At 38.1% G+C, this 24,313-nt stretch overlaps 1 protein-coding gene across 6 annotated transcripts in view; it reads right to left on the bottom strand.

Moving 5' to 3' along the window:
• Positions 1-24,313, bottom strand: part of LOC150097830 (CUGBP Elav-like family member 1-A) — an 816,588-nt gene that overhangs the window by 705,752 nt on the left and 86,523 nt on the right. For 5 of the 6 annotated variants that reach the window (XR_016549569.1, XR_016549568.1, XR_016549570.1 and 2 more), the window contains exon 1: positions 16,643-16,915. The exons of the other annotated variant lie outside the window; for it this stretch is intronic. Coding sequence is in view for 1 of the 5 variants with exons in the window: in XM_090406005.1 (XP_090262131.1) it covers positions 16,643-16,704 (62 nt within the window). In the remaining 4 variants the exon portion in view is untranslated. Of the gene's footprint in view, positions 1-16,642; positions 16,916-24,313 lie in introns of those variants that run through there. 6 annotated transcript variants of the gene reach the window in all.

Here is a 24,313-nt window from a genome sequence, read left to right as displayed (position 1 = left end):
TTTTGATCTTCTATTACTAAATTTTGCTTGATTTTGTTAAATTCGTTTGCTGATGTCCCTAATGCTCTCCAAATTCTGAAAATCAATCCAACTTCTTTCAATATTTATCTCCAAAGATTCAGTTCTGCACTCGAAATAACTAAACAAACTCAGGAGTCGTCTTCCTTTGAAACTTCAATATCAATAACTGATGGCTTCAATTTCCTAATATTGGATCACGATGGGGGAAAAAACGCGGAGATATTGCTATTCCCAATGAGTTAATGTACACGATCCATCCTCTCATCAAATAACGGGAGGAAAAAAAAATCCTCATGATTCACTCAGTAGTTTGATTATTTGGAATTACATCCAGAGTAGCTAAGGCTATGAGGAGAGTGGATTATGTGTATACAATGAGTGTGTTCTTCTGGCTAGTTTGCTTGTTTTGCAGGATGAAACCCAGAGTTTCCAAGAGGGGGGAAACGTGCTACCTTCATATAAAGCCAACTAACTCACCTTCAGATGAAAAACAATGTTATTTACTCCTAGATGGGATTCGAACCCTGTCTTTACTATCGAAGTCCATCATTGACACCAACTGCGCTAGAGGCACATAACATGCACATTCACTCAAAATTCTTGCTCGGTCTGCTCCTTCCAATTAGTCGTGTTTTTGGCACTGCTCATGGGGATAAATAAGAAAGAGTTGACCTCAATAACTTCTACTCTTTCTTACTGTGATCTAAATCTTATTTCTACTCTCTGAATCAAATTTCTTGAGCAATCAAATAACAGGATTTTTGGGAGTAATTCATATTTGGACAGGGGTGGTGATGTTGCATGCCTAATCCATGCAACATCACCACCCCTGTCCAAATCCTTGTTTCAGAATTTATTTGCTTATGCCATCTTGGAATAAGCAAATAAATTCAATATACCTAGAAGAGCTTAAGCAAAATCTCAATCTCCTCATATTCAGACTACAGTGAAAAAAAAACTCAGGTACCATAGGGAAGGAACAGCTACAATAAGAGTGACACCTTCTCATCTTTTGCTAAAGACACTGGATGTCCCTCTGCTCCTCCACCACCCACATGTAGCAGGACCATTGTAAGATCACCAAAGAAAAAGCTGACTGTCATTATACATTTACTACAATTCGTACACAGATGCAAATCAACTCCACTATGCCAAGAAGAGCTCACCTAGCTACATGCCGCATTTAATTTTTCAACAGAAAGATACCTGTAAAATCACAAACAGAATGGATACCAAGTCGGATCCTGAGAGCCTCCCTAAATGTCATTTCCATGCGAAATGACGAAGCAGATTGAATGTTCTTATCTTTATACATGGCCTCCTTTGCTATACAAAGCAAAGACATAACTCTAGTATTGATTGTTCGTCTATATTTAATTTTTGGGAACGAAAATTAAAGAAGACAAATGTAACAGAAAAGAAAAGAGATGGCAGCTCTTGTTAAAAACAAGGATTTAAGCAATGACAAATATATTATGAGAGATATGATAGTAGTACCAAGTTAAGAAGGAAGGTTATTATTAAGGTTTCAATGATTCAATGGTAAGGATTCAATGCACATGCGGTGTGGAAGAAACAGGTATCAGTTTTTGGATGTGTGGAGTGAGTCTGATGGCAGACTTATATGAGAGACGGCCTGCAGAGCCTAGAAAAAAATATTTATCATGGTGAGACATAATGCAGGCAGGCAGAGAAACTAGGTAATCATAGGAGGAACAGAGACAGAGAGAGAGAATGTATGTAAGTTTAGAAATGGTATGCAAATGCGATAATGATATGAATATCATTTAGCATCGTTATGTATCTGTAGAAGGGAGGGAAATGTACATTCTGGGTTTGGACCTTTTGAGCATATATGGGGAAGGAAAAGAGAGTTATCTAATAGGACCAAACAGAAATATTTTCTTTTACCATCTTATGGAAACATAAGAAAAAGCCAGATGGTGATTTCTTCTATCTATTATACAAACGCCAGGAACATTAGGAACAAGGGGTTGAGTTCGTTGCTTTATTGTATACGTTCTGGATTAAGATTGATAAGATAGTGAAACCTGGCTATTACAGTCAGATGTAAATAGAATCGAGTGTCAAGTGTATCGAATTTTTTGGAATGGTGAAAGATATAGGAGAGGGGGAGAAGAGCTAGTTAGGATAGCATGACAGCAACAAAGGTAATAATGTTACGTGTAGCAGTGAGTCTGAAGCTATCTGGTATGAAGTGGAGGATTACAGGATGAAAATATAGTAGAGTGTTGCTACAAACCTGGAGTTTCAGTTTCAGGGAACGACGAAATGCATTGGCAATTTGTCCTTTTAATTATACAAACATTGATTGGGTAAAAGAGAAATCTCATGATAATAATAAGGGAGAATTTATTGGGTTGGTGTGAGACAACTTTCTCAGGCAACACGTGAAAAATGGAATTCGAAGTCAAGGAGTGTAAATTTTGACCAAAGCGTCAGAAGGGATCTCAGTTAAAAGTATGACTATTTTACTACCAATTGGTGACAGTGATCATGCTATCCTTTCCTGGGAAGAAAATAATTATATACACATACTGGCCACTGAATTGAAACTTTTATGCAAATATATGTAAACGTCACTTGAACACACTATATACAAAATACGTGGTCACCTGTGTCTAGGCAAATATTTAAGAATACTGCTGACCGAAAATCGCCAATGAAAAACATCACAATAGGAAAAACTTATTTGTGGGTGCTCATCTGGCTGCAGCCACCTTTTTGAAACCAGCGGAACTGACGTTTTCTCAAAAAGATGAGATATCCTGGGAGTTTAAACCATGGAAAGATAACCTATATTGCTTATCTAAGAGGCATAACTGTGGTCCTAAGATAGTCTGTCAGGACGAGATCGCCGTCGTCCAAGAAGGCTTGTACAGACAAACAGAACTTCCAGTGTGCAGCAAATGACGAAGCATTTAATGAAAGCTGTTGACATACCTCACCGAACTATGCGCAGGGAATTGAAGAGGATCAGTATTGGCAGTCGCTAAAAGGAGATCCAACACGCTACTAAATCAAAGTTTCCAATTCAGTGAACGATATGTGAAGATGTTCCAATTAGGATAGGTGGCATGCTGAACTACAAAGCTAGAATTTTTGACGAACTTAGAACAATTTCATCTTGTGATATCCGTTACTTAATGGGAAAGATAATGGCAATGCATGAATCTTGGAAAAAGTGCTTAAATGAGGCAGTATTTAGATGTATCCCGAGATTTCGAAGAAAAACAGCGTGGGAGTGAAATGGGTATAACTTTATTAAGCAAGAGATCCATAAAAGATCGTGTGGAAGGAATATGGTGAGAACAAGAGTGAGAGCAGTTATTAAATGTATAAAGCAGAGGTCAAAATAGTTACAAATATTGTGTGGAAAGCTAAATAGGAGAATGAAAATAAATGGACTGTTGAGATTAAAGGCAATCCAGAAGAATTCTATCGTTATGCAGCAAGTAAAAGAAAGAATGAATTGGAAGATTATAGTGATAATACCCTTGTATTAGAATCTGATGAGATTATTCAATTAATGATTGCTGATGTTAATAAGACATATGAACCAGGTGTTCGTAATATATCACAAAATGCTACTGTTACATTGGATGAAGAGATAGAGATGTATGAGAATGAGGTTTAAGACCTGTTGCATAATCGGAATAAGGATTCGGGTAAAACAAGTACAGATGGAATATCAGCATGTATGCTAAAAGAATGTCGAGCCAAATTGCCTTTGGCATATTTGTATAACTTGAGTCTCAGCTTTGAAAAGAATGTATGATAGTTTCGTTGTGGAATGGTGGTGTAAAAACTGATGTATCTAATTGCCGACCTATCGGTATCTCTGGAGTGGTAGTGGTGGTGAACGGGTTTGAAAAATTGGTAAGAATTCGCATACAGTAATGGAATGACAGAAAAACTATACTCTGCAAGTAACAACATGGCTTTACTAAAACGGATGTCATGCAATTTGTATGACAATGTTACAAAGTTACAGCTGAGCTGGATAAAGGGAATGGATACACTATGATACTGTAAAGGCAGTCAATAAGATACAATATGAAAGGATTTGCATAAATTGGAGAATGTGAGATTGGAATATAAACCGTTGACTTAGATAAATGAAAGGTTGTCATGTATTCAAAAGTGGTATGTAGAAAGTGTGAATGTTGGATTTAAGGTGACCACTGGTGTAACCAAGGGATCAGTCCATGAACCACTGGTGTTCATTCTATGTATTAAGAATATTGGGAAGGAACTGATGGAAGTCAGATCCTTCGCAATATGCATTTAGTGCATAATATATAATCAAACCAAAGTGCATATTATATTATGCACTCTGGTATGATCAGATTTCCAAAGGCATATTATATATTAGTGGAGTTATGGTAAAAGAAACTAATGTGGCTGGGGATCTTGGCATTATGGGGGAAGAAGTTCAAAGGGCACATAGCAAAAAAATTGCAAATATAACTCAGAGGATAATTGCGATGTTGAAACGAACCTTGACACGTAAGAGTAAGGAAGTCATTTTGCCTCTTTGCAAGGCCTTGATAACAACTCACCTGGATTATTGTGTGCAGATTTGGTCTCCCAGGTTCCAAGGGGAAAAGCTGTGGACAAAGATTATATCAGGATTATAAAAATGTAGATTATGAGAAAAGAATGAGTGTGTGAACTGAAGACTGGTTAACAGGAAAACGAGGGATGATATAATTTAGGTTAATAAACTACTGAATAGGTTTTATGGGATGTCTTCTAATGAAATTTTTTGTTATATGAAAGATGAGAACAGGATATGAGGACGTTCATGGAAGTCCAGTTTGTTCGTGGTTAAGAAACGTTTAGTCCTAGATTTTACTCGTTCGGGGTACCGAGTGAGTGGAACAGTTTGCCTGTTGAAGTTCTGAATGCATCTAATATGAATGACTTTAAGAGAAAGTATGACAGCTGATATGGTTGATGTACAGCCACACTCAAGGAGCGAGAAGTGAAGTTACATTTAAACTTTTTAACCAAATTGCATATAAATTTTTAAATGATTTACGGTATGGTAAATCATTTAAAGTCCACAAAGGCAGACTGCCAGAAAAAAGAAAGTTAGATATTCGTTTTTCTATGGATATTTATTCGATCTTTGGCGAAGGCATGTAGGATTTTTTCTCTCTCGAAAACATGGTATTTAACCCTGTAATTCGGAAGAAACCCACACAACTAACACTATTTTAGAAAATAATACCAGTTAGGGCATATGAACAACAATGGCTGCAGTTATCCACTATACTCGACCCAAAGTCTTAAAAGCATCAATAGACATCAAGTACTGGTGACTACAAAGAGTGGAAACATGCTGCCTAACGATTTCCAAAAATTTATTCGAGCTAATGAGTTCCATTAACTTTCTTTGGAGTATAAAAGGAGTTAGATTTATTTATTTTCATGAACAATAAAGGAATTCATAATCAGCAAAACCAAAAACTACACATTACTGGCAATATTTCAGACCTTTGTATTCAATGCAGAACGCTTTTTGTTGTCTTTTGCTTTCTTTCAATCTTAAGTAATGCTACCACGAATTAATCGCTTTTAAGGACTGATATATATATATATATATATATATATATATATATATATATATATATATATATATATATATATATATATATATATAATTTGGTTTGGAGGCTCTTTGCAGCGTGTGGAATTGACGTTTGCATCCATAGCAGTAGGCCACCTGAAGAAAAACCGCCTTAAGTTCGAATCTGGTGGCAAAGAAGAACTGTTGCAACACCTTTCTTCAATGGTTCCTGAGTTAGTCGATCTCTACATGGCAAGTGGAGCTTGCCTCTCGAAAAAAAACTCGGTTTTTCATCCTCAAGAAAATCGACTAGAACACTCTATTCCAGATAACATATAGTCTTAGGAACCTCCGTATATCTTTTTTTTTTCATACTCTCCTCCAGGCTTGCCAATTAAAATCATTGGTAGTCCTGGATCACCTATTGTGATTGGCTAGCTGCCACTTGTCTTCAAAAGTTAGAACTAACTGACCTCGCCTACCAGCTTTGGGATATAAAAGGCATTCGCAGGTTTTATTATTTTTTATTGTTATTTTATAATCAACCGATGCAACTAAGGCTATGAGGGCAGCGTATTTATATAATAAATGCACTGATCTCAGAATCTCAGGCTGATAAAACTACACTCTATGTGGGTATAGACGAAGCCCTTTGGTTGCAAAGAGCTGGGTTAGAATCCCGTCTACAACACAAACTTTATCATGGCTTTTCATCAAAAGGTGTTATCCGGATCTAATACGGCAGTGGTAGCGTTCTTCCTCCTGGAAACTCGGATTTTTCATCCCGTAAATACTTACTCATAGATGAATGCAACAGAGGAATGGCAAGCAGGCTGCATTAAATATCTTAAAATTTCTAACTAGCAGACTCAATCCATCTTTGGATGGATGGAAACAGATTGGCATGTTCTCTTCTGGCTAGTTTGCCTATCTTGCCTGATCAAGTCATACTTTTCTGGGAGGGGAAACGCTTCCAAGTTTGTATGAGACCAACTAACTCACCATATATTAAAAATAAATAAATAAAATAATTTCTTCACGTATGTCCCTTGGTAAATGCAAGCCACAGTACACAAAAATTGATGGTTAGGAAGTTAATAAGCATACGTAAGGAAGAGACGCCATGATATTTTGAGTACATGAACAAATTCATTTAGGTCATATATACAGGGTGGTTCAAAATTCCATGTACAAACTTTGAGGGGAGTTACACGAATAACGAATAACATTTCTGGCTAGATGGGTGAAGCAAAATTGCTTTTCATATTCCCCTTTGTCTGTATGAAAGAATTTTGGAGTGTTTGTGAGCAATATGCTCGTCCATTAAGGGCAGGAAATTAGCTGTGTTCAGCTGAACTTAAGATAGACTTTGGTCTTTTATATTTGTAACTTTCCGCTCCATTATCCGAGGCTTCCTTGATTAACGGGTTAGGATGAATGCTTGTCTTGGTAAAGAACTTATCAGCTAGATTTAGGAGAAGGGAAGAGATATAAGGGATATTAACTTCTCTATGGATCTGGGTGTTTCTTATAAACCAAGAGGCATCCAGAATCATCCTCCGGCACTTATTCTGTAATCTCTGAAGTTTCAAAATGTGTGTATTCGCGGTGTGGCTCCATGCGGGAGGGATGCGTAAATGATGACCGATCGAATTACCATCTTGTAAATTGTTAATTTTGTTTGCATGTCCAGTTTACTTTGTCTGTTGATCATAGGGTAGAGCCGTGCTAAGACTTTGGACGTCTTCGAGGTAATGTAACTTATATTACCTGCTGGCAAAGGTTGGTCGATTCGTAGAGCTTCTGCTACTAATGGCTCAGTTAAGTAAGTTTGAGCGCGGTTAGTAGGGAAGACGACCAATCGTTCGATGCTGTTGGCACACTCTCCCTCGATGAGTCTTTGGACTCCCTGGAGGTGTCAAATAATAATAACAATATGTTTGCTGAATAGGAGTTTACAATCAAGAATCACTCCAAGATATTTAACTTCAGTGCCATGGAAACTTTACTCCCAATAAATAAATGTCCTCCATGGTATGGATCCTCCTTCCAGTAAACAGTATGGCTGAGGTTTTCTGCAGGTTAACTTGGATCCTCCCGTCTGCCATCCACTTTTCTAAAATGTGTATGCTGGTTTGAAGTCTTCAAGTTGCCAGTTTTGGGCTCATAGATCTTGCCATCGGTGCAGTATCATCTGCATATAATGCAGTGAATGTTGTTCTTGGGTTCAGAGGGATGTCCGCTATGTAGATTGAGAACAGGAGAGTGGCCAGAAGAGATCCCTGAGGCACGCCTGCCGAGATCCTGCGTCTGGTCGAAACTGCTTCGCCGACCCTGACCTGCGTATATCTCCCTTTCAGGTATTAATTTTATTAACTTGATTGGCAAGTTAAATTTTATCAGTTTCTAGAGAAGGCCTTGATGCCATACTTTGTCAAACACCTTCTCTGCGTCGATGAAGATGGCAGCTGTATTGAGTTTCCAGTTATAACCTTTAGTAATGATTTCTACCAACCGTTGCACTTGTTGAGCTGTACTAAGGGCCTTACGGAAGCCGAACTGTTCATTAGGCAAAATTCCTAACTTATCTGTTTCTGCTTGGAATCTTGAGAAGATCACTTTCTCTGTCACCTTCCCGAGGCTGGACAACAGGCTTATGGGTCTGTAGCTTTCAGGAAGGTGATTTTTTCCTGGCTTCTTCAAAGGCATGATGGTGGCTGTTTTCCATGTAGCAGGGAAATGCTGGAATCTAAAGATGGCATTTGTAATGTTGACGAGATGGACTATGGCCTTTCTTGGGAATAGTTTTACTATTCTGTTAGTTATGCCATCTGGTCCTGGTGCTTTTTTACTCTTTAGATAGGAGATATTTATCATTTCTGCTGGATTTGTATGAGTGATATGTTTGGAGTTAACAGTGTTCTGTCTTAAGGTTGTCCTAAGAGGACGATGAATCTTGTACATAAGGTTGATATTTAGATTTGTATAAGATGGATTGCACTAAGATTCAAGGTTACCTACTAGTGCTTCAGCTTTCTCTTCATCTTTGTGAACTGTCCCTTTCTTGGTTTATATAGGGGTACGAGTTGCTTTTTGGTGCAGATTGCTCTTCAAAATTTCCATACAGAATGATCTTCAGTATTGATGTTAGCCAATTTGGTTTCCCATTGATGGTTTCTGTGTTTTTGAAGAGCTTTCCAGACCTGCCTGTTTAGATTGTGTCTTGTGAGGCTCTGGTATTGTGGTCTCTCTTTCTGGCTCTATTTTTTGCTCTGATTAGCTCCACAACAACAGAGTCGAGCATTGCAAAGTTGAATAGTGTGTAGCCTTTGGTGTTAGTTGAAGAGCTGTACCAAGCTGTGTTTTGAGTTGAGGTCTCCTGCTATTATTATGGAGTCATTTGGACCAAGTATGGAGTCCAGATCTGTTTGTCAGCAGAGGAATGCTCGGAGGATTATAAGCAGCATAGATCTTGAGACTCCCAGCATTGCAGGTATGTACCGCCACACCGGTCGCCTCCAGGTTTACTGTTTGGGGCTTGTCTATTGTATTATGATTCAAATAACTCCTAAGATATATGGCTGTGTCTCCACCTCTTGTACCAATTCTGTTGTTTCTGTAGAGTGTCCACGGATTTTTGGGTTATTAGCTGGTCTTAGGTGTGTTTCACCAATCAAGATGATATCAGCACTAAGACGAGTCACAAATTCTTAAAGTTCCAAGACCCTGTTCATCAATCCATTTGCATTCCATGCCATTATCTTAAGAGCTTTTGGTTTGAATTTTTTATTCATGACAGATGGCTGTTATAATGGTTTGAGTGCCTTGCAGGAATCTTTCTGGAAGATGGTGAGGGGCATGTCTTGCTGAATTCCTGCAGCATGGTGGCAAGTGAGGCTTTTAAAACTGCTGTTATGTTGGAGCTTTCTAGCTCGAGAGATGTAGGAAGCTTAGTTCTTGCAGCCTCAGCATGTGTTTTGGTCATGGTTGTTCCTTCCTGTGAGGTTGAAGGAGAGTTGTTTCAGACTGGGGGACGATCTGCTTGGTTGCTTAAAACGTTGTTACATGGAGAAGCAAGATTGACTTGTTGATCATCGATTTTTTGGATTGGATAGGCATCCCTTGTAGTAGGCGGGGTGAGGTCCTCTGCAGTTTGCACAGCAGGCTGGTGTTGTGCATGTGATGGTCTGGTGTCCCTCGCCACACTTCAAGCATCTGAAGACTGCCTTACATAATTTTTGGGCATGCCCAAACCTTTGGCATTTATGACACTGTCCTACAGATGCTCTTTTCCTTAGAGGCTCAGTTGTAATCTTGAGTCTGCATACTACTGTCAGTTCATATATCTGCTTTTGTGTTGCTTATTTCCACCAGCACCAAAGGCATTGGTCTTTTATCTGATCCGAGCATCCTGCTCACTTGTACTGGGGACAGGCCTTGTCTGGAGAGATCAGTGCTCACATCATAAGTGATACCTTCAGCTATCCCACATAGAACTACCTTCAGGTTCTTTTTGGTGGGTAAAGTGAAGGTGTGGTATGGGACATTAGCATTGTCCATAACATGAGAATGAGACGTTTTGTTCTCTGAGGGCTGACGAGACAGGGATCCATTTTTTCTTATCCCTTAAAGTGACTGGTGGTAGCTTTTCTTTAGGACCATTGAGTGCTTCTATCCCTGTTGTTTTGGGTTCTTCAACATTGGTGGAGATTTTCCTCTTCTTTTTGACCATTTGGAATTCTGTATCTGTTTCCAAGGTCAGTAGTGGGTTGTATTTTAACTCCCTCACCTGAGTTTTTGGCTCATGAGAATGAGATGTTTTTTTCTCTGAGGGCTGACGAGACAGGGATCCATTTTACCTTATCCCTTAAGATGACTGGTGGTATCTTTTCTTTAGGACCATTGAGTGCTTCTATCCATGTTGTTTTGGGTTCTTCAACATTGGTGGAGATTTTCCTCTTCTTTTTGACCATTTGGAATTCTGTATCTGTTTCCAAGGTCTGATAACTGCTGTCTTGGGATGTAGCATCTTCCACATACTTGGGGAGTTTGCAAAATCTGATTGCATCAGAGTTATGGGATCTTCACTTGTGTCATCCATATTGTCCTCTGTGACTGCTGTGGGGAGGGATTTGTCAAAGATCTTGACTTTTCCCAGCCAATTATCACTCAGCAGCTTTCCTAGTCTGAGGAAATCCTTGTATACTTCCTCGAATTTGGCCTCATTCAGAAGTTTTGCCATGACAATAATTTTGAAATGTGTAAAGACACAGATGGAGAAAGAGTAGAGATTGCTCAGGTGTCCCGAGCAGGTTACAGATAATCCTGTGAACATTTGAGGGTCCACTAGCAAATCCCGTAGACACTCTCAGGTGTCTACCAGCAATAAAATACAACTAGCTATCCTACAGTATGGAAAAGGAGTGTCACGAAATCACTTGGCCACAGATTGAAATCCTAATTCCCTAAATAAAACCATAAATCCACCACTGGTCCTCATTGCGGGTGGGACCTGCCGGCCATTAGACCTTTTGCATGTTTCATGCAGAGGGGGAGACAGTAGGAAACAAACTGTGTCTGCACCAGTGCAATGTGCGTTTCTTGAAAAACCTTGTAAACAAACTAATCAGGCTCAGTCTAAAATAATACGTCCGTTCACATCAAAATCCAAAAGCCAACCCTTATCTAATCGAGGGGAGGTACAGAACATCAAATCAACTATATTCATATAGGAAAGCATGACCGGAAACGCCACCCGAAAGTGATAGGTGGCGCTGTTCGCCAGCGCTCCAGGTGAGCAGGTATTTTCGAAAATGTACGGCAATCAATGCGCCGTCGGTGTCAGACATGGATCACTGCTAATCGTAACTTTCAGCACCTGATGTGAAACCATATTATGTATCCAACTACTATTGAACTGTTCAGTTACGCTTAATAGTTTTTTACACTACTTACTGCCTTGTGTTATTTCTGTATCTTTGTGTTCATGTTAGTACCTTCCGCTGGCGGTTCCTGTCATGCTTTCCTATGTGAATACGGTTGATTTCGTTGTTCTCAACCTCCCCTCAAAGTTTGTACGTGGAATTTTGAACCATCCTATACACATAACGTTTTGTTAATTATACACCCAATTCTCCAATTTCAATGAACTAATTATCTCTTCTTCACGTTTATCAACAACAGTTAGAACAGAAACTGTCAATTCAGGCATATCAAACCTATCCATTTCTTTCTACACAACAAAATTCGTTCTTCATGAACACTGTTCCAGCTCCTTTGTTTCTAAATCTTAAGTGGTCTCACCGGGTTTTTCATAGTCTTCCTCTTGGTCTTTCCCCCCTTTAATTTTCATTTCAAACATTCTTCTAAATTCAGTTTCATTATATATCCAAACCAATTAAGGCAATCATTCACAAGCATTTCATCAATACTTTTAGTCCCCAAATACGTTTCTGATGTCCACATTTATGTTTTATTTCTTCTTTTTGCCAGCATTATCAAAACTTGCATTTTCACTGTATTTGTATACCTGTATATCTGTATTTGTTAGACTATATCCCTGCTGCATAAGACAAAATGAGTAAAAAGTAACTTCTGTTAATCAAAAGCTCACACTTCAGTGGGACCACGGTGTCCCAAAGTAGATATTTGTCGCCATACTTTCTTGTGTCAATTAAGATCACTAATGATGTTGAGCCAGCTGGTCTGTGGTAGGATAATATTGGAAACTACCTGCACACCAGTCTTCAAAATAGCTAAAAGCCTCACATATTTATTCACTCTTCTATTAATATGTGACCTACAGTTCTGTCCCACTGTTCCATTTGTCTAGATTCTTCCTTAGCTCGACTTCTGAATGTACCCAAATCACCACATTATCTGCAATATATGCGGTATGCATTGTTTGAAAAAAGTCAAGAGACACCCCCACGGGTAAGGTGCATTGTGTCATGTAACGGGTCACGTGTTTTTACCCAGCGCAAATTGGAGGGAAATGATGCTTCCAAGTCAGTGCAACTGTATACAGGTGAAATGAGTGCGAGAAGGAAACAGACAGAGTTTAAAAGAGGCGTTGTGATAGAATGCCATGTTGCAGGCCTATTTGTTCGGCAAACTGCTGACAAACTGGGTCACCCCGGATCAACAGTGATACCATACTGAGATACCGCAGTGATCGACCTACCACATTCACTGAACGTGACCATACAGTGCGACAGATAATATGAAACACCGCCATTCGTCATTGAATGCTGAGTTCTGGGCATCGACTGAAACACGAATCTGCACAAAGAGATTCAGAACCGGAACTCACATGGGTTTCAATGGTAGACCACAATATACAAGTCCCATATTACCCGCACCAACATGAAAAGTCTTCAGTGGCGAAAAGAGCATGTACAGTGGAATGTGGAAAACTGTTAGGGAGCAACGAATCACTCTATACCGTCTGCCGAGCAGATGGAAGGTTGTGGGTGTGGCAGATGCCTGGTGACGTCTGGTACCAGAGCACGTAACCCTAACTATGAAATTTAGATGTGGGGGTGTGATGGTATGGTCCTGATTTGGTCTCAGACCTTTGTTTGTGTTTCCACAAACATTGAACTCTGAGAAGTATGAACATTCTGGACAATGCAATGCTTCCAACTTTGTGGTGTTTCTATGGAACTGACCAGTCTCTTTCAGCAAGATGCACTGTGATAAGGCTGCTGCTGTAACTACATGGTTTGTGAACATGAACGTCACCACTCTTAATTGGCCTGAGTAGAGTACTGATCTCAACCCTACTGAACATCTGTGGAATGAACTGGAGTGTCAGGTGAGGTCAACAGACGTCCTGGACATCCACAAGAGTTCAGGACCTGATTACAAGCCTACTGGAAGAATGGTCCAAAATTCTCATTGATCGCTATCATACGCTTGTGGAAAGTATGCCCCATAGGATTGCTGCAGTCATCAGAACAAAAGGTAGTCCTATATCTTATGAAGGTGTGCACCATGGCTGTTTGTTCTTCACACTGTGATGTCTGTTGACTTCTTTCAAAACAGTGTGTGCACATGTATGTTATCATTGTTCCCGTTTAGCGAATAGGCGAGGCCGTTTTAGTCCTATCTAACTTTCTGGAGACTGAGGGGGCAGTTCAGTTTCCAAAGATAGCCAATCAGATATAGCTGGCCGAAGGCTATCACTAATTAAGCGGCACGTAGTGAAGGGGCGGCTCAACAAGTGCCGCCATCTCGTGGTCCGTTAAAAATATTGTCTTAGGTAACCTAACACAATATTTTTAATGTCTGAAATAGTGTGGGTTCGACAGTCGATTATCTTGAGTTTCTGGGATAAAAAAACGGCTTGCCCGTGCCAGAGATCGACTAGCTCGGGAAGCAAGTCTTACTTCGTGCGGTCAAGCGCCGTGGTATGCAAATGCCATATCCGGTGTAGCTCAGTGCTACACAGGACCTTATATATATATATATATATATATATATATATAAGGGATGACCTCGTTTTCTCCGTCTTCACCCATCCTGTGCAAAACCTCTTCCACATTAATTACAATAATCCCTTAATAACTTATGTCTCAATCATATTCTTCCTCCTCTTATTCACCAGTTTCTGCAAACTGCATTTTCTCAATCTGTCTTCATACTCAATATTCGACAGACAAACCACTTTATAGTCATAATCAATTGTCTCTGGACCCTTTCCAATACATATTCATCTGTACACAATAATCCATATGGAGTCTGATCAAAGCCTTATATAATGGAATCATAATATCCCTACCTCTACAAGTTAGTGCCCTCCGCATCATTTCCATTATCCACGGCGCTATCCTCACCATTTTAACAATATGTCCACGAAATTTTAGTTCCTTTAGTCCACAAACTTAGTTCAAAACAAAGAACTTAGTTCTTTGGTCCACAATCACTCCAAGATCTCTCATCTCCTCTACCTCCTCCAAGATATTCCACCGACTGTGTACTCTACATTCCATCTCTGCTTCCCAATTTCAAAACCTTAACTTCGCAACATTGAACTGAAAAGCCAATCATTTGCCCATTCAGCCAGTGCATTAAAGAAAACATATTAACAAGGAAAAATAATACTGATAATTTAAATTTATTGAAATACAAAAAAAGGAAATAAAAGTTTTATTTATGGAGAAGATATACGCACGGTGTGTGTGTGTGTGTGTGTGGTCATGGATTTTTGTAATATATATATATATATATTGTTTTCTTTCTTTTTTTTTCTGAGAGTGAAAATTTTTGCTCCAAACTGGAATGATTTACCAGGGCGAGAAAGAAAAAAAATCATTCTCTGGATGAAATCCTCAAAGATATTATAGAACCTAAACACCAATTGTAACAGTAGGATAGATATGTAATTACCAAAAAAAAAAAAAAAAAAAAATCATTCCACCTCATAATCATAGTCTAATTATCAAAATGGATTCGTTCTTTGGATATTTATTTCAACTCCGTGATCAAATCCATGTTCACTGAAGATTTTTTTTTACACAAAAGAGATCTCTGCTAAGTTGCCAAGTTATGCAGATTCAACTGACTATGTAAATGGCTATATCACTTGTTGTGACAAGTTGGAGTCTTAATTAAAAGGAAACGAAAAGTAAATCAATCAGTTCGGAGATTTTTACAGCTATTCTGAAATCATCAAGAACACTAGATCGACATGGAAAAAAAAAAAAAAAAAGGCTGTTTATTGTATTGGATACGGATATTAATTTTTTTTTTTTAAATAATAGACGAAAATTTTGTTTCGTTAGCAAACGGCATTTAGAATCCAAGTTTTAAAATATGAGAAGTAATAATAATAATTCAATACCGTCGGAAATATGTTAATTACATAAATAAATAATAACTGAGTAACACTGAATAATTTTCTTAAGTATAAAATAACTGCTTAATGTTTACGGAAATATTAAAAGTTTCGCCTAAACATTTTTGCGTACCTCTCGAGAGGTGCACTAAAAGCAAACTCCTCTGATAACTGGAATTTAATTAACTTTAATGAAAAAAAAACGGATTTATACATTTAAGATCATGTAAATTACTGCAGCATTGGGTATATGTTATTATTATCCTTTTATTTTAAGTAAATAATTTTCATTCTCATTCATTTAAAACAATTCAGTTCGCATAGTTTGTCAGCCTGGTTGGCTGAGTGGTATATTGGAAATTAGAGAAAGAAATTTAGCCAATCCACCGTACGACTGTACCAGTGGTTAACAAAAACCTTTCGTGGACGAGAGCCACATAATAAAATAAATAATAATAAATAAAAGCAGCCTTCTATGCTGTTTCACTGCTATGTTGTTTGCGTATAAACCGTAAAAAGGCAACTGTGAGTTTCAGTTCAAAGATCGAAGTCCCATTTCACTGATAACAGCAATTTGATGTCATCAGAAAGTTGTACTTTATATATATAAGTTCCCAGTTTTATTATGGCCATGATATTAATCTTTTTTTTTTTTTAATTTTCAATCGAAATATATGGGAAGCTTTCTAGCAATTTAATTATCGTTTCTAAACAGAATCTGTGAAAGTCAAGTATGTAATTCCAAATAACTACATGAATAAATAAGAGACACTGTTGCAGCAATATTAATTACATTATCTACTTATTGCAAGGGGGAATCTCTTAAATTTAATAATATAAATTATTACAATGACTATTTTGAAAGAAAAAAAACTTTAAAAGCATTTCATTAAAGAATATATAGGACTACATCGGTAGCACACGTCACAGTGACATTGTAAACTTTAACCTTACCCCCCCCCCTCCCCAACACACACACACACACACACACACACATTAAGCCAAGCCACATATGTCACAGATTAACATATCAGGTGACCAGCACATGGGCAACCACCCGCATCCAACTCAGATGTGGGGGGTGGGGGAGCGCCAACTATATCGCTGCAAGTAAGTTACGATGCAGTTCATTATATTCATTACATTGAATATTGTAATGAAAAATATAAACATATTAAGAAACATACCGTAACTGGGGTTGAATGCGCTCTGCAATCTGCTCCATTTTAGCCAGAACAAGTTCAGCCATTATTACAATACGTCAGGATTAGTCTTGCAACATACACAAAGATATTCCTAATTAGGACTGTTAAGGATAGGAAGGGTGCGTTAGGTGAAAGGACGATACGAACTTGTTGAAATCTTCCGAGCCTGGTCAAGAAAAATGTCAATTATCTTCAATGGCTGTATTCCCCTGTTTAGTCCAACGCGTTTTCGCACAAGTCATCTTGACAACACTGATATCATATCATAAAGAGGCAAAATAAAATAGAAAATGAACTGCCCAGGGAAGTCGGTTCTGATATTTACCTTGTGAATCACCTGACTTATCACTACTAGTAGTAGTTTTTATCAGTGTTTCCCGGGTAATAGTTCTCAGAGCTGAAGTTTGCCGTGCACAAGTGATTAAAGTATTTATTTTTCCATTCATTTATTTTATTTTTAAGACTAAGGCTATTGAGGACCTCGTAATAGATGGCTGATTAAAGTTATATTAAACTTGCGTTTCAACATATTGGTCTTGTATTATATCATTAATATTAAATAATGATAAACGTCATGGATTACTTTGTATATTTCAGCACTAAGTACTATATATATATATATATATATCCTGAAAGACTTCATGCGCAAATGTTGGATAGTTCTTACCATGATGTTTAGGGCCTCCCTCGATGAGTCTAAGGACTCCTTGGAGTTGCCCGTAATAATAATAAATACGTCCACTATGGCATTATACCACACTGACTTCCCTAGGGGAAAAAAATAGTAATTACAATGCCTCATCGCAGACTACTTTAGCGGGTATATTCGAATATAACTAGAGTACATCTGCACGGTTTGACTGTCTTCCCTACACTGCAAGCGTTGATTCACAAACGCAACAAATATTCACACATTACTTTTACTTTTATGATGTTGTGTTTATTCTTTTTATTTTTTTTTTATTATTTTCTTTATATCACTTCTTAAAGTGATATAAAGAAAATAATTTAAAATACTTCTGAAATTGGAAATCTTGAATTCTGATTTAAATTCTATTTCCTCTACTGGTAGAAATAAAAAATAATGTCAAAGAGGAGAACATAAATGAAATTCTAGGGATGAGTATACTTTCCTTAATAATAATAATAATAATATTTTTCATGACAATAAAAGCAATTAGAGCTTTGTGTTTCCTACTTTTTCTTTTCAGAAAAAAAAGGGAGGACTGCTTGAGACCTCTGAAAATCTAGTCACTTTATGTGAAGAGTCAAATTATATTCGAATTACTACAAGTGGGTATCATGCAGCAATTCAAATGAGTCCTGACTGATACTTAGCTGTTGCAAATGGTCAAGTAGCAAGGTTCATAAATAGAACAAAGAAAACTATCTTGTGAAAACACGTGTAAAAGTTGTTGATCTTTCTAAAAAGATGCATTTTACCATACATTTTGTCACCTGGAGCAAGATTTACCTTAGGAAGCATATGATAGCTCCAGCCCTAATAGTGGTGCAACTAGTTGTACCTTTTCCTCCTGATGCTTCTACTGGGTCCATTTTGAATTCTATTCCTTCCCACAGATTTATTGTAGTGGACAAATAGATAAATGATAAACTGTGAGCCATGAAATAAACAGCTATTGGTTATTCAAAAATGATGCACTAGCACATAATAATGCAAAGTTGGGAAGAATTATGAGGGTAGAGTGGCTTTGCAAGAGGATTTGAACAGACTGGGTGAATGGGCAAGTGAGGTTACAAGTTGCCAAATGTAAGATTTTAAATGTTGAGAAGCAAAGATGGGTTGCAGAACCCAGATGGAGATATCTTAGAGGTGGTGGTGGAATTAAAGGATCTGGAGATGATGGTGGATAAGGACTTAAAATTATGAGGACACACTGGTGAAATTTTGAAGACAGCAGAATGGATTATTATTATGGCAGTGATACAGAGGACACCGAAGACTGGATGTAAGGAGATTATGGTTTTGTTGTATAAGGCTTCAATCAGGCACATCTGAATTACTGTACACACAGATTTGGTCATCTGATTTTGAAAAGAATGAAGAGATATCAGAAAGGGTTCAGAGATGATTGACTAAGGTAGTTTCTGATCTCTAGAATTGGGTGTGAAGGCACTGCAATTTGCAGAGTATAGTGGATAGGTGGAGGGGGGCACGATATGATTGAGACATATGAGTTAGTAAAGGATAATTATCAGAATAATGTGGAAGAATAAAATATAAATTAAAGATGCCATTATATAAGTGTAAGCAAATAAAGTTTGCACGTGAACTATCTTCACAACCATGCTACTTGTATATACAGCTAATGAATTCGCATCAATTGTCTTAGTATCCTATAATTGGAGGGTGATTATGAAGAGCTCAGGAGACAGCTTGCGGGTGTAGTGTGGAATGACGAGTTAGCTGGAAAAGAGATCAATGCAGCTTGGGGGATTTTCAAGAACTATCTTGTAGAAGCAATGCCTAAATGCATTCCAAGGTTCAGAAGGTTAAATAGCATAGGTCTGAAATGGATGAATAAAGAGATTAAGCATGTGATACAGAGAAAAAGAGCACTGTGGAGGCAGCATAAGAGAAGTGGAAATAACCAATTCCATGAGGTCTACAAAGACCAAGCAAGGAGGGTGACTTGGTTAGTGAGGGTAGCTAAAGAGAGGTATGAACAGCAGTTGGCTAATGAAGCCAAAAAAAATCCTAAGGAGTTCTTTCGATATGTAGTCAGCAAAAGAAAGAATAATTATGGAAGGATGACACTGATTGGAGAAAATGGTATAAAGACATCTGATGCAGAATGTGTGTGGAGATACTTAATGAGCAGTTCATAAAGATCTTTCAATCTTGTGAATGTGACTTCATGGAGGGATTGAGAGCAGTTGATGATGGGGAGGAGAGACTGACTGTAGGTGAGCAAGAGGTGTATGGGGAGTTGAGTAAACTAGATGTTAATAAGGCTGTGGGACTTGATAATATATCACCATGTATTCTGAAAGAATGTGCCAGGGAGTTGACATCTGCCTTAACATATTTTTATAATATGAGTCTTGCACTCGGTCAAGTTCCTAAGGAGTGAAAGGAGGGCAAGATCGTGCCACTTCATAAAGGAGGTGATCGAACTCAAGCATCAAACTATAGGCCTATCTGTGTGTCAGTGTTGTGGTTAAGTTGTTGGAGAAGCTTGTGAGAACTAGGATCCAGAATTGGGTCGACAACAATGGTATCATCTTTGATGGACAGCATGGATTTGCTAAAGGGAGGTCATCTTTTAGTAATCTACTTACTTATTACAATAAAGTGACTGCTTCCTTGGATAGAGGAAAAGAATACACAGTAATATACTTGGATTTCGCAAAGGCTTTTGATAGAGTATCTTATGATAGGTTGACAGTCGAACTAGAGCAGATGGGGTTGGATATTAGATTGGTGCATTGGATTGGAGACTGGCTATCTGATAGGTATCAACAAGTTGTGTATACAGGAGCGATATCCAGGAAAAGGAAAGTCACTAGTGGAGTTTCTCAGGGGTCTGTTTTAGGTCCATTACTGTTTAACTTGTATATTAATGATATAGGTGAAGATTTGGATGGAGATATCAGTTGTTTGCAGATGATGCAAAGTTGGGACAAACCATGAAGTGTAGTGAAGATGTTGTGGCCTTACAGGAAGACTTGAATAAACTGAGTGATGGACATGGGAATGAGGATGCGAGTTTAATGTTGCAAAATGTAAGGTTTTAAAATTGGGAAACAAAGACGGGATGCAGAATTTATGCTTGGTGAGAATATATTGTTGGAGGTAGAGGAAATAAGAGATCTGGGGGTGATAGTGGATAAGGATCTAAAATTTAGGGGACACATCGCCAAAATTGTGAAGACAACACAAAGGCTTCTGGGAATGATACGGAGGACACTGACGTGTAGAAGTAGGGAGATTCTTGTTCCGTTGTATAAGGCTTTGATTAGGCCACACATGGACTATTGTGCCCAGATTTGGTCACCGGGTTTTCAAAAGGATGAAGAGATGTTGGAAAGGGTCCAAACGAGACTGACTAAGGTAGTGTCTGACCTCTAGAATGTCAAGGAAAGATTGAGAAGATGTAATTTGCAGAGTCTGGTGGACAGGAGGAAGAGAGGAGATATGATAGAAACCTACAAGTTGGTAAGGGATTGTTATAGGATCAATGCTGGAGAAGTTTTACAGAGAATAGTGGGAGATCAGGAGAGAACCAGAGGTCATCCCTGGAAACTGTATAAAGAGGATGTGAGTAGGGGAGTGAGAGGCAGGTTTTTTTCGTGCAGAATTGTGAATGATTGGAATGCCTTGCCTGAGAGTGTGGTGTCTGCAAAGAGTTTGAATGTGTTTAAAACATGGTATGATGAGCTGTGTGTGTGTGATAAAAGTACCTCCCAGATGAGTCTTTGACTCCATGAGGTCTTGGGGTGGTAATAATAATAGCAATGATAATAATAATGCAAAGCAAACTCTCTTTTGAACGTGTACAATTATGTATTATGGAAGGGTCACTACCCAGATCGGTTTCGGCCTTAATTGAGGTCTCATCTTTGGGAACCAGACCCAGAAGAGATACTAAGGTTGAAGTAATACTAAGGGATACTAAGGCAGAAGTCATATTTCCCATATACAAGTAAAAAGTTTATCACATTATTATTAAAATACTCTGTATCAGAGATATATTTTGAAAGGTTTTTTCCAGGCCACTACCAGTCTGGGTGGTGGTGGCTTCCCATAATACATAGCATTATACACATCTGAATGGTGTATAATGCTATACATACATACATTGCATTATGGATACTAAGGTAATAGACATGATGTCATTAGCATCTATATACAAGTAACCCAGTCGTGAAGATACTTCATATACAAACTTTGTTTGCTTACACTTGGATAAAGGATTAAACCAAGAATGTAATTTCTTGGCATATTTAAATTATAGTCTAACCAAATGGAAAATACAAAAATTGTGGAAGAAGATTTTCATAGAGTGGGGGAGATGGGAATAACAGTTGGCTATCCCTGGAAACTATATAGAGGGTGTGAGCAGGAGGAAGAGGAGTGGATTTGATTTTCTGCATGGAGAGTAGTGGGTGATTTGGCTGGAATGCATTGCCTGAGAGTGTGGTGCATGCAGACATAGCTCATTATACTATGCCTTAATTAATGCATTTAAGGCACAGAGTGATGAGCTATGCGTGTGACAGGCAGACCTCCTATGATGAGTCTTAGAGGTCTGATGATGATAATAAAAGTATAATTTTTTTCCACTTTTAAAACTTCATGGCTTAGAATCATACTTCAAGAAGGAAGAAAAAAAATTACTATACAGAAATATGCAAAGGCTCACCATTGGTCACAGTTTCATTTTGCATGAAGGAACTCCAAGAATGTATTTGACTGTGAACTAACTGAAAGCTTTGAAGTTTAATTCAGAGGACTGAAGTCACATACCTTCTATAAACTGTGTTATTTCAGGAAGGCCTCACTTTAAGAAGGGATTAGGTTCCCAGCCCACTGTTCATAAAGTGAAATGTTTGTAAATTGAGGTAAAATTACAAATGATGAGATTGGTTCCTTCAGTAAGAAACTGACCTCTACAAGTTAATAGTTTTTCAATTTTTATAAACAATTATGGTTATAATTATTTTACAGAAATAATGTTTATAAATATCATAAGAGATTAAATTGTAAATTAAAGTAAAATATAGAGACATAACAGAAAAGCCTTAATAAGATGGGCCTGGTTGAGGATCATGACTCCTTGTCCTTTTTGTTAAGATCTGAAACAAGGATGTCTGTTAGACTCTTTTTTCCAACATGTCATAATATGATTTCAGAACATTTGTTACAGCTTATCAGATGGAAGAGCTGCATTCCCAGTTAGGATCATCATCATAAAGACCATACACCAAATCTATTGGTGAAAGGTACCTGTGCTTTACATTATACAAAAACCTGGTATGAACACAAAGAAGACTATGAAATTTTGATCAATCATCCTAATATTAACAAAAATGGTGGCATAAAAATCCCAAGAATTTGGATGGCACACATTCAGCCCACTTAAATTCTTCAAGTTCTCCAGCAAACTTTTACGTTAGTACTCTAAACAAACATTTCAGCTCTTATTGGCTGCTATACTCTTTTGTTCTAATTTATGTGAGTAATTATGTGATAACGTGTTGCTCTCTAGCTTAATATATCTCTTAATGATTTGTAACCAAATTATAACAACAGGACTGTAGCTTTCATGTAGTAAAGTTGTTTTTTCTACACCAGAGGTCAGGCCAGTAGTGTTAGCGGCTGATCAAATTATTGTGACTTTAGCACACCATGTTGATTGAGCATATCTTGTTTCTTTATATATATGTGTATACTCCAGATGATGACCTTGATATGAAGATTGAAACATCAAGTGATTATTTTGGTTTATATCAAGCTGAAGTTTTACTATAACACCTCACTGTGGAAGCTTCTTTAACAAACTTAATAGCCTTTACAACGTGGTTCACAGTGTACCAAAACGTAAACAAACTGTTTCATAATCTCTACCCACAATGCCATGAAATTAACGAACATTTCTGACAGAGTCCATAAAGTCTGCTATCCGGGTGGGAGAATGAGTACGATAATTAAGGCGTTGGACATGAGGAAGAAATGAGCGAGAAAGTTAGTTGTGATTGTAGGGATCAATGATCTAACTGGACACAAGAAGGATGTGAGGATGAATCAAGAGACTATTGAGAAGAGTGAAAGATAACAGTGTAGTAGGAAAGGTTGTCAGTGTGTTACCCAGGTATGATGATGATGGGTTGCAACGGACAGCCAAAATCATGAATGGTATGCTGGTGGAGCTGTGTGAGGAGAAGGTAGTGGAGTTCGTGTATATATGGCATGTGTTTGAGGGAAGAATGAAATTACACAGGTGGCATTTAAATGGCTTTGGAGTGAGTGTGCTGGAGAAAGTATTCTGGATGAAAGTATAATGTGTGGAAGTACAGTGTGTGATGCGTGCCAGAGATCAGAAGTAAGAGAAAACTGGGAGAGTGGTACTGAAGAGACAGAAGTGCTTGGCAGTGAATCAATAGTAGCGTGAGAAAGGAAGAGAGAATGGGAATACAAGAAGAACAAGGAAACAGGGGTAGCTCGGATAGACAGGGAGAGAATGGCATACAGAGAGAATGTTGAAAGTGGCAGTGAATGTGTGTATGAAGATGGAGTATATTGCAATGTGCGTGGAGAAGTGGAGACTAAGCAGATATATGTGGTAGGTGGTGATAAAGGTCATTTGGCATGTGTAGTGGAGAAATCACAACCAACATATGGCTTGGATAGGACTGGCTATAGACCTAAAAATGAACTGTTGTGTTTGTTTACAAATGCCAGAAGTATCAGAAATAAAGGGGATGAAATAGTTTCAATGATTGAGTTTATTCGCCCCCAAATCATTGGAATAAGTGAAACATGGTTGAATGAAGATGATATTGTAACGGGAATAGAAATGGAAGGGTACTGTATTTTTCGTGAGGATAGAAAGAACAGGGAGGGAGAGTACTGCTGATGATAGCAGGGGAATTAAGTCCACATAAGGTAGACATGAAAGGGGGGAAATA

The sequence above is a fragment of the Typopeltis vanoorti genome, chromosome 16 (assembly GCF_054136105.1).
Source record: "Typopeltis vanoorti isolate ZY-2024b chromosome 16, IOZ_Tvanoo_1.0, whole genome shotgun sequence".
NCBI lineage: Eukaryota > Metazoa > Arthropoda > Arachnida > Uropygi > Thelyphonidae > Typopeltis > Typopeltis vanoorti.
This window is presented reverse-complemented; position numbering and strand designations above follow the sequence as displayed.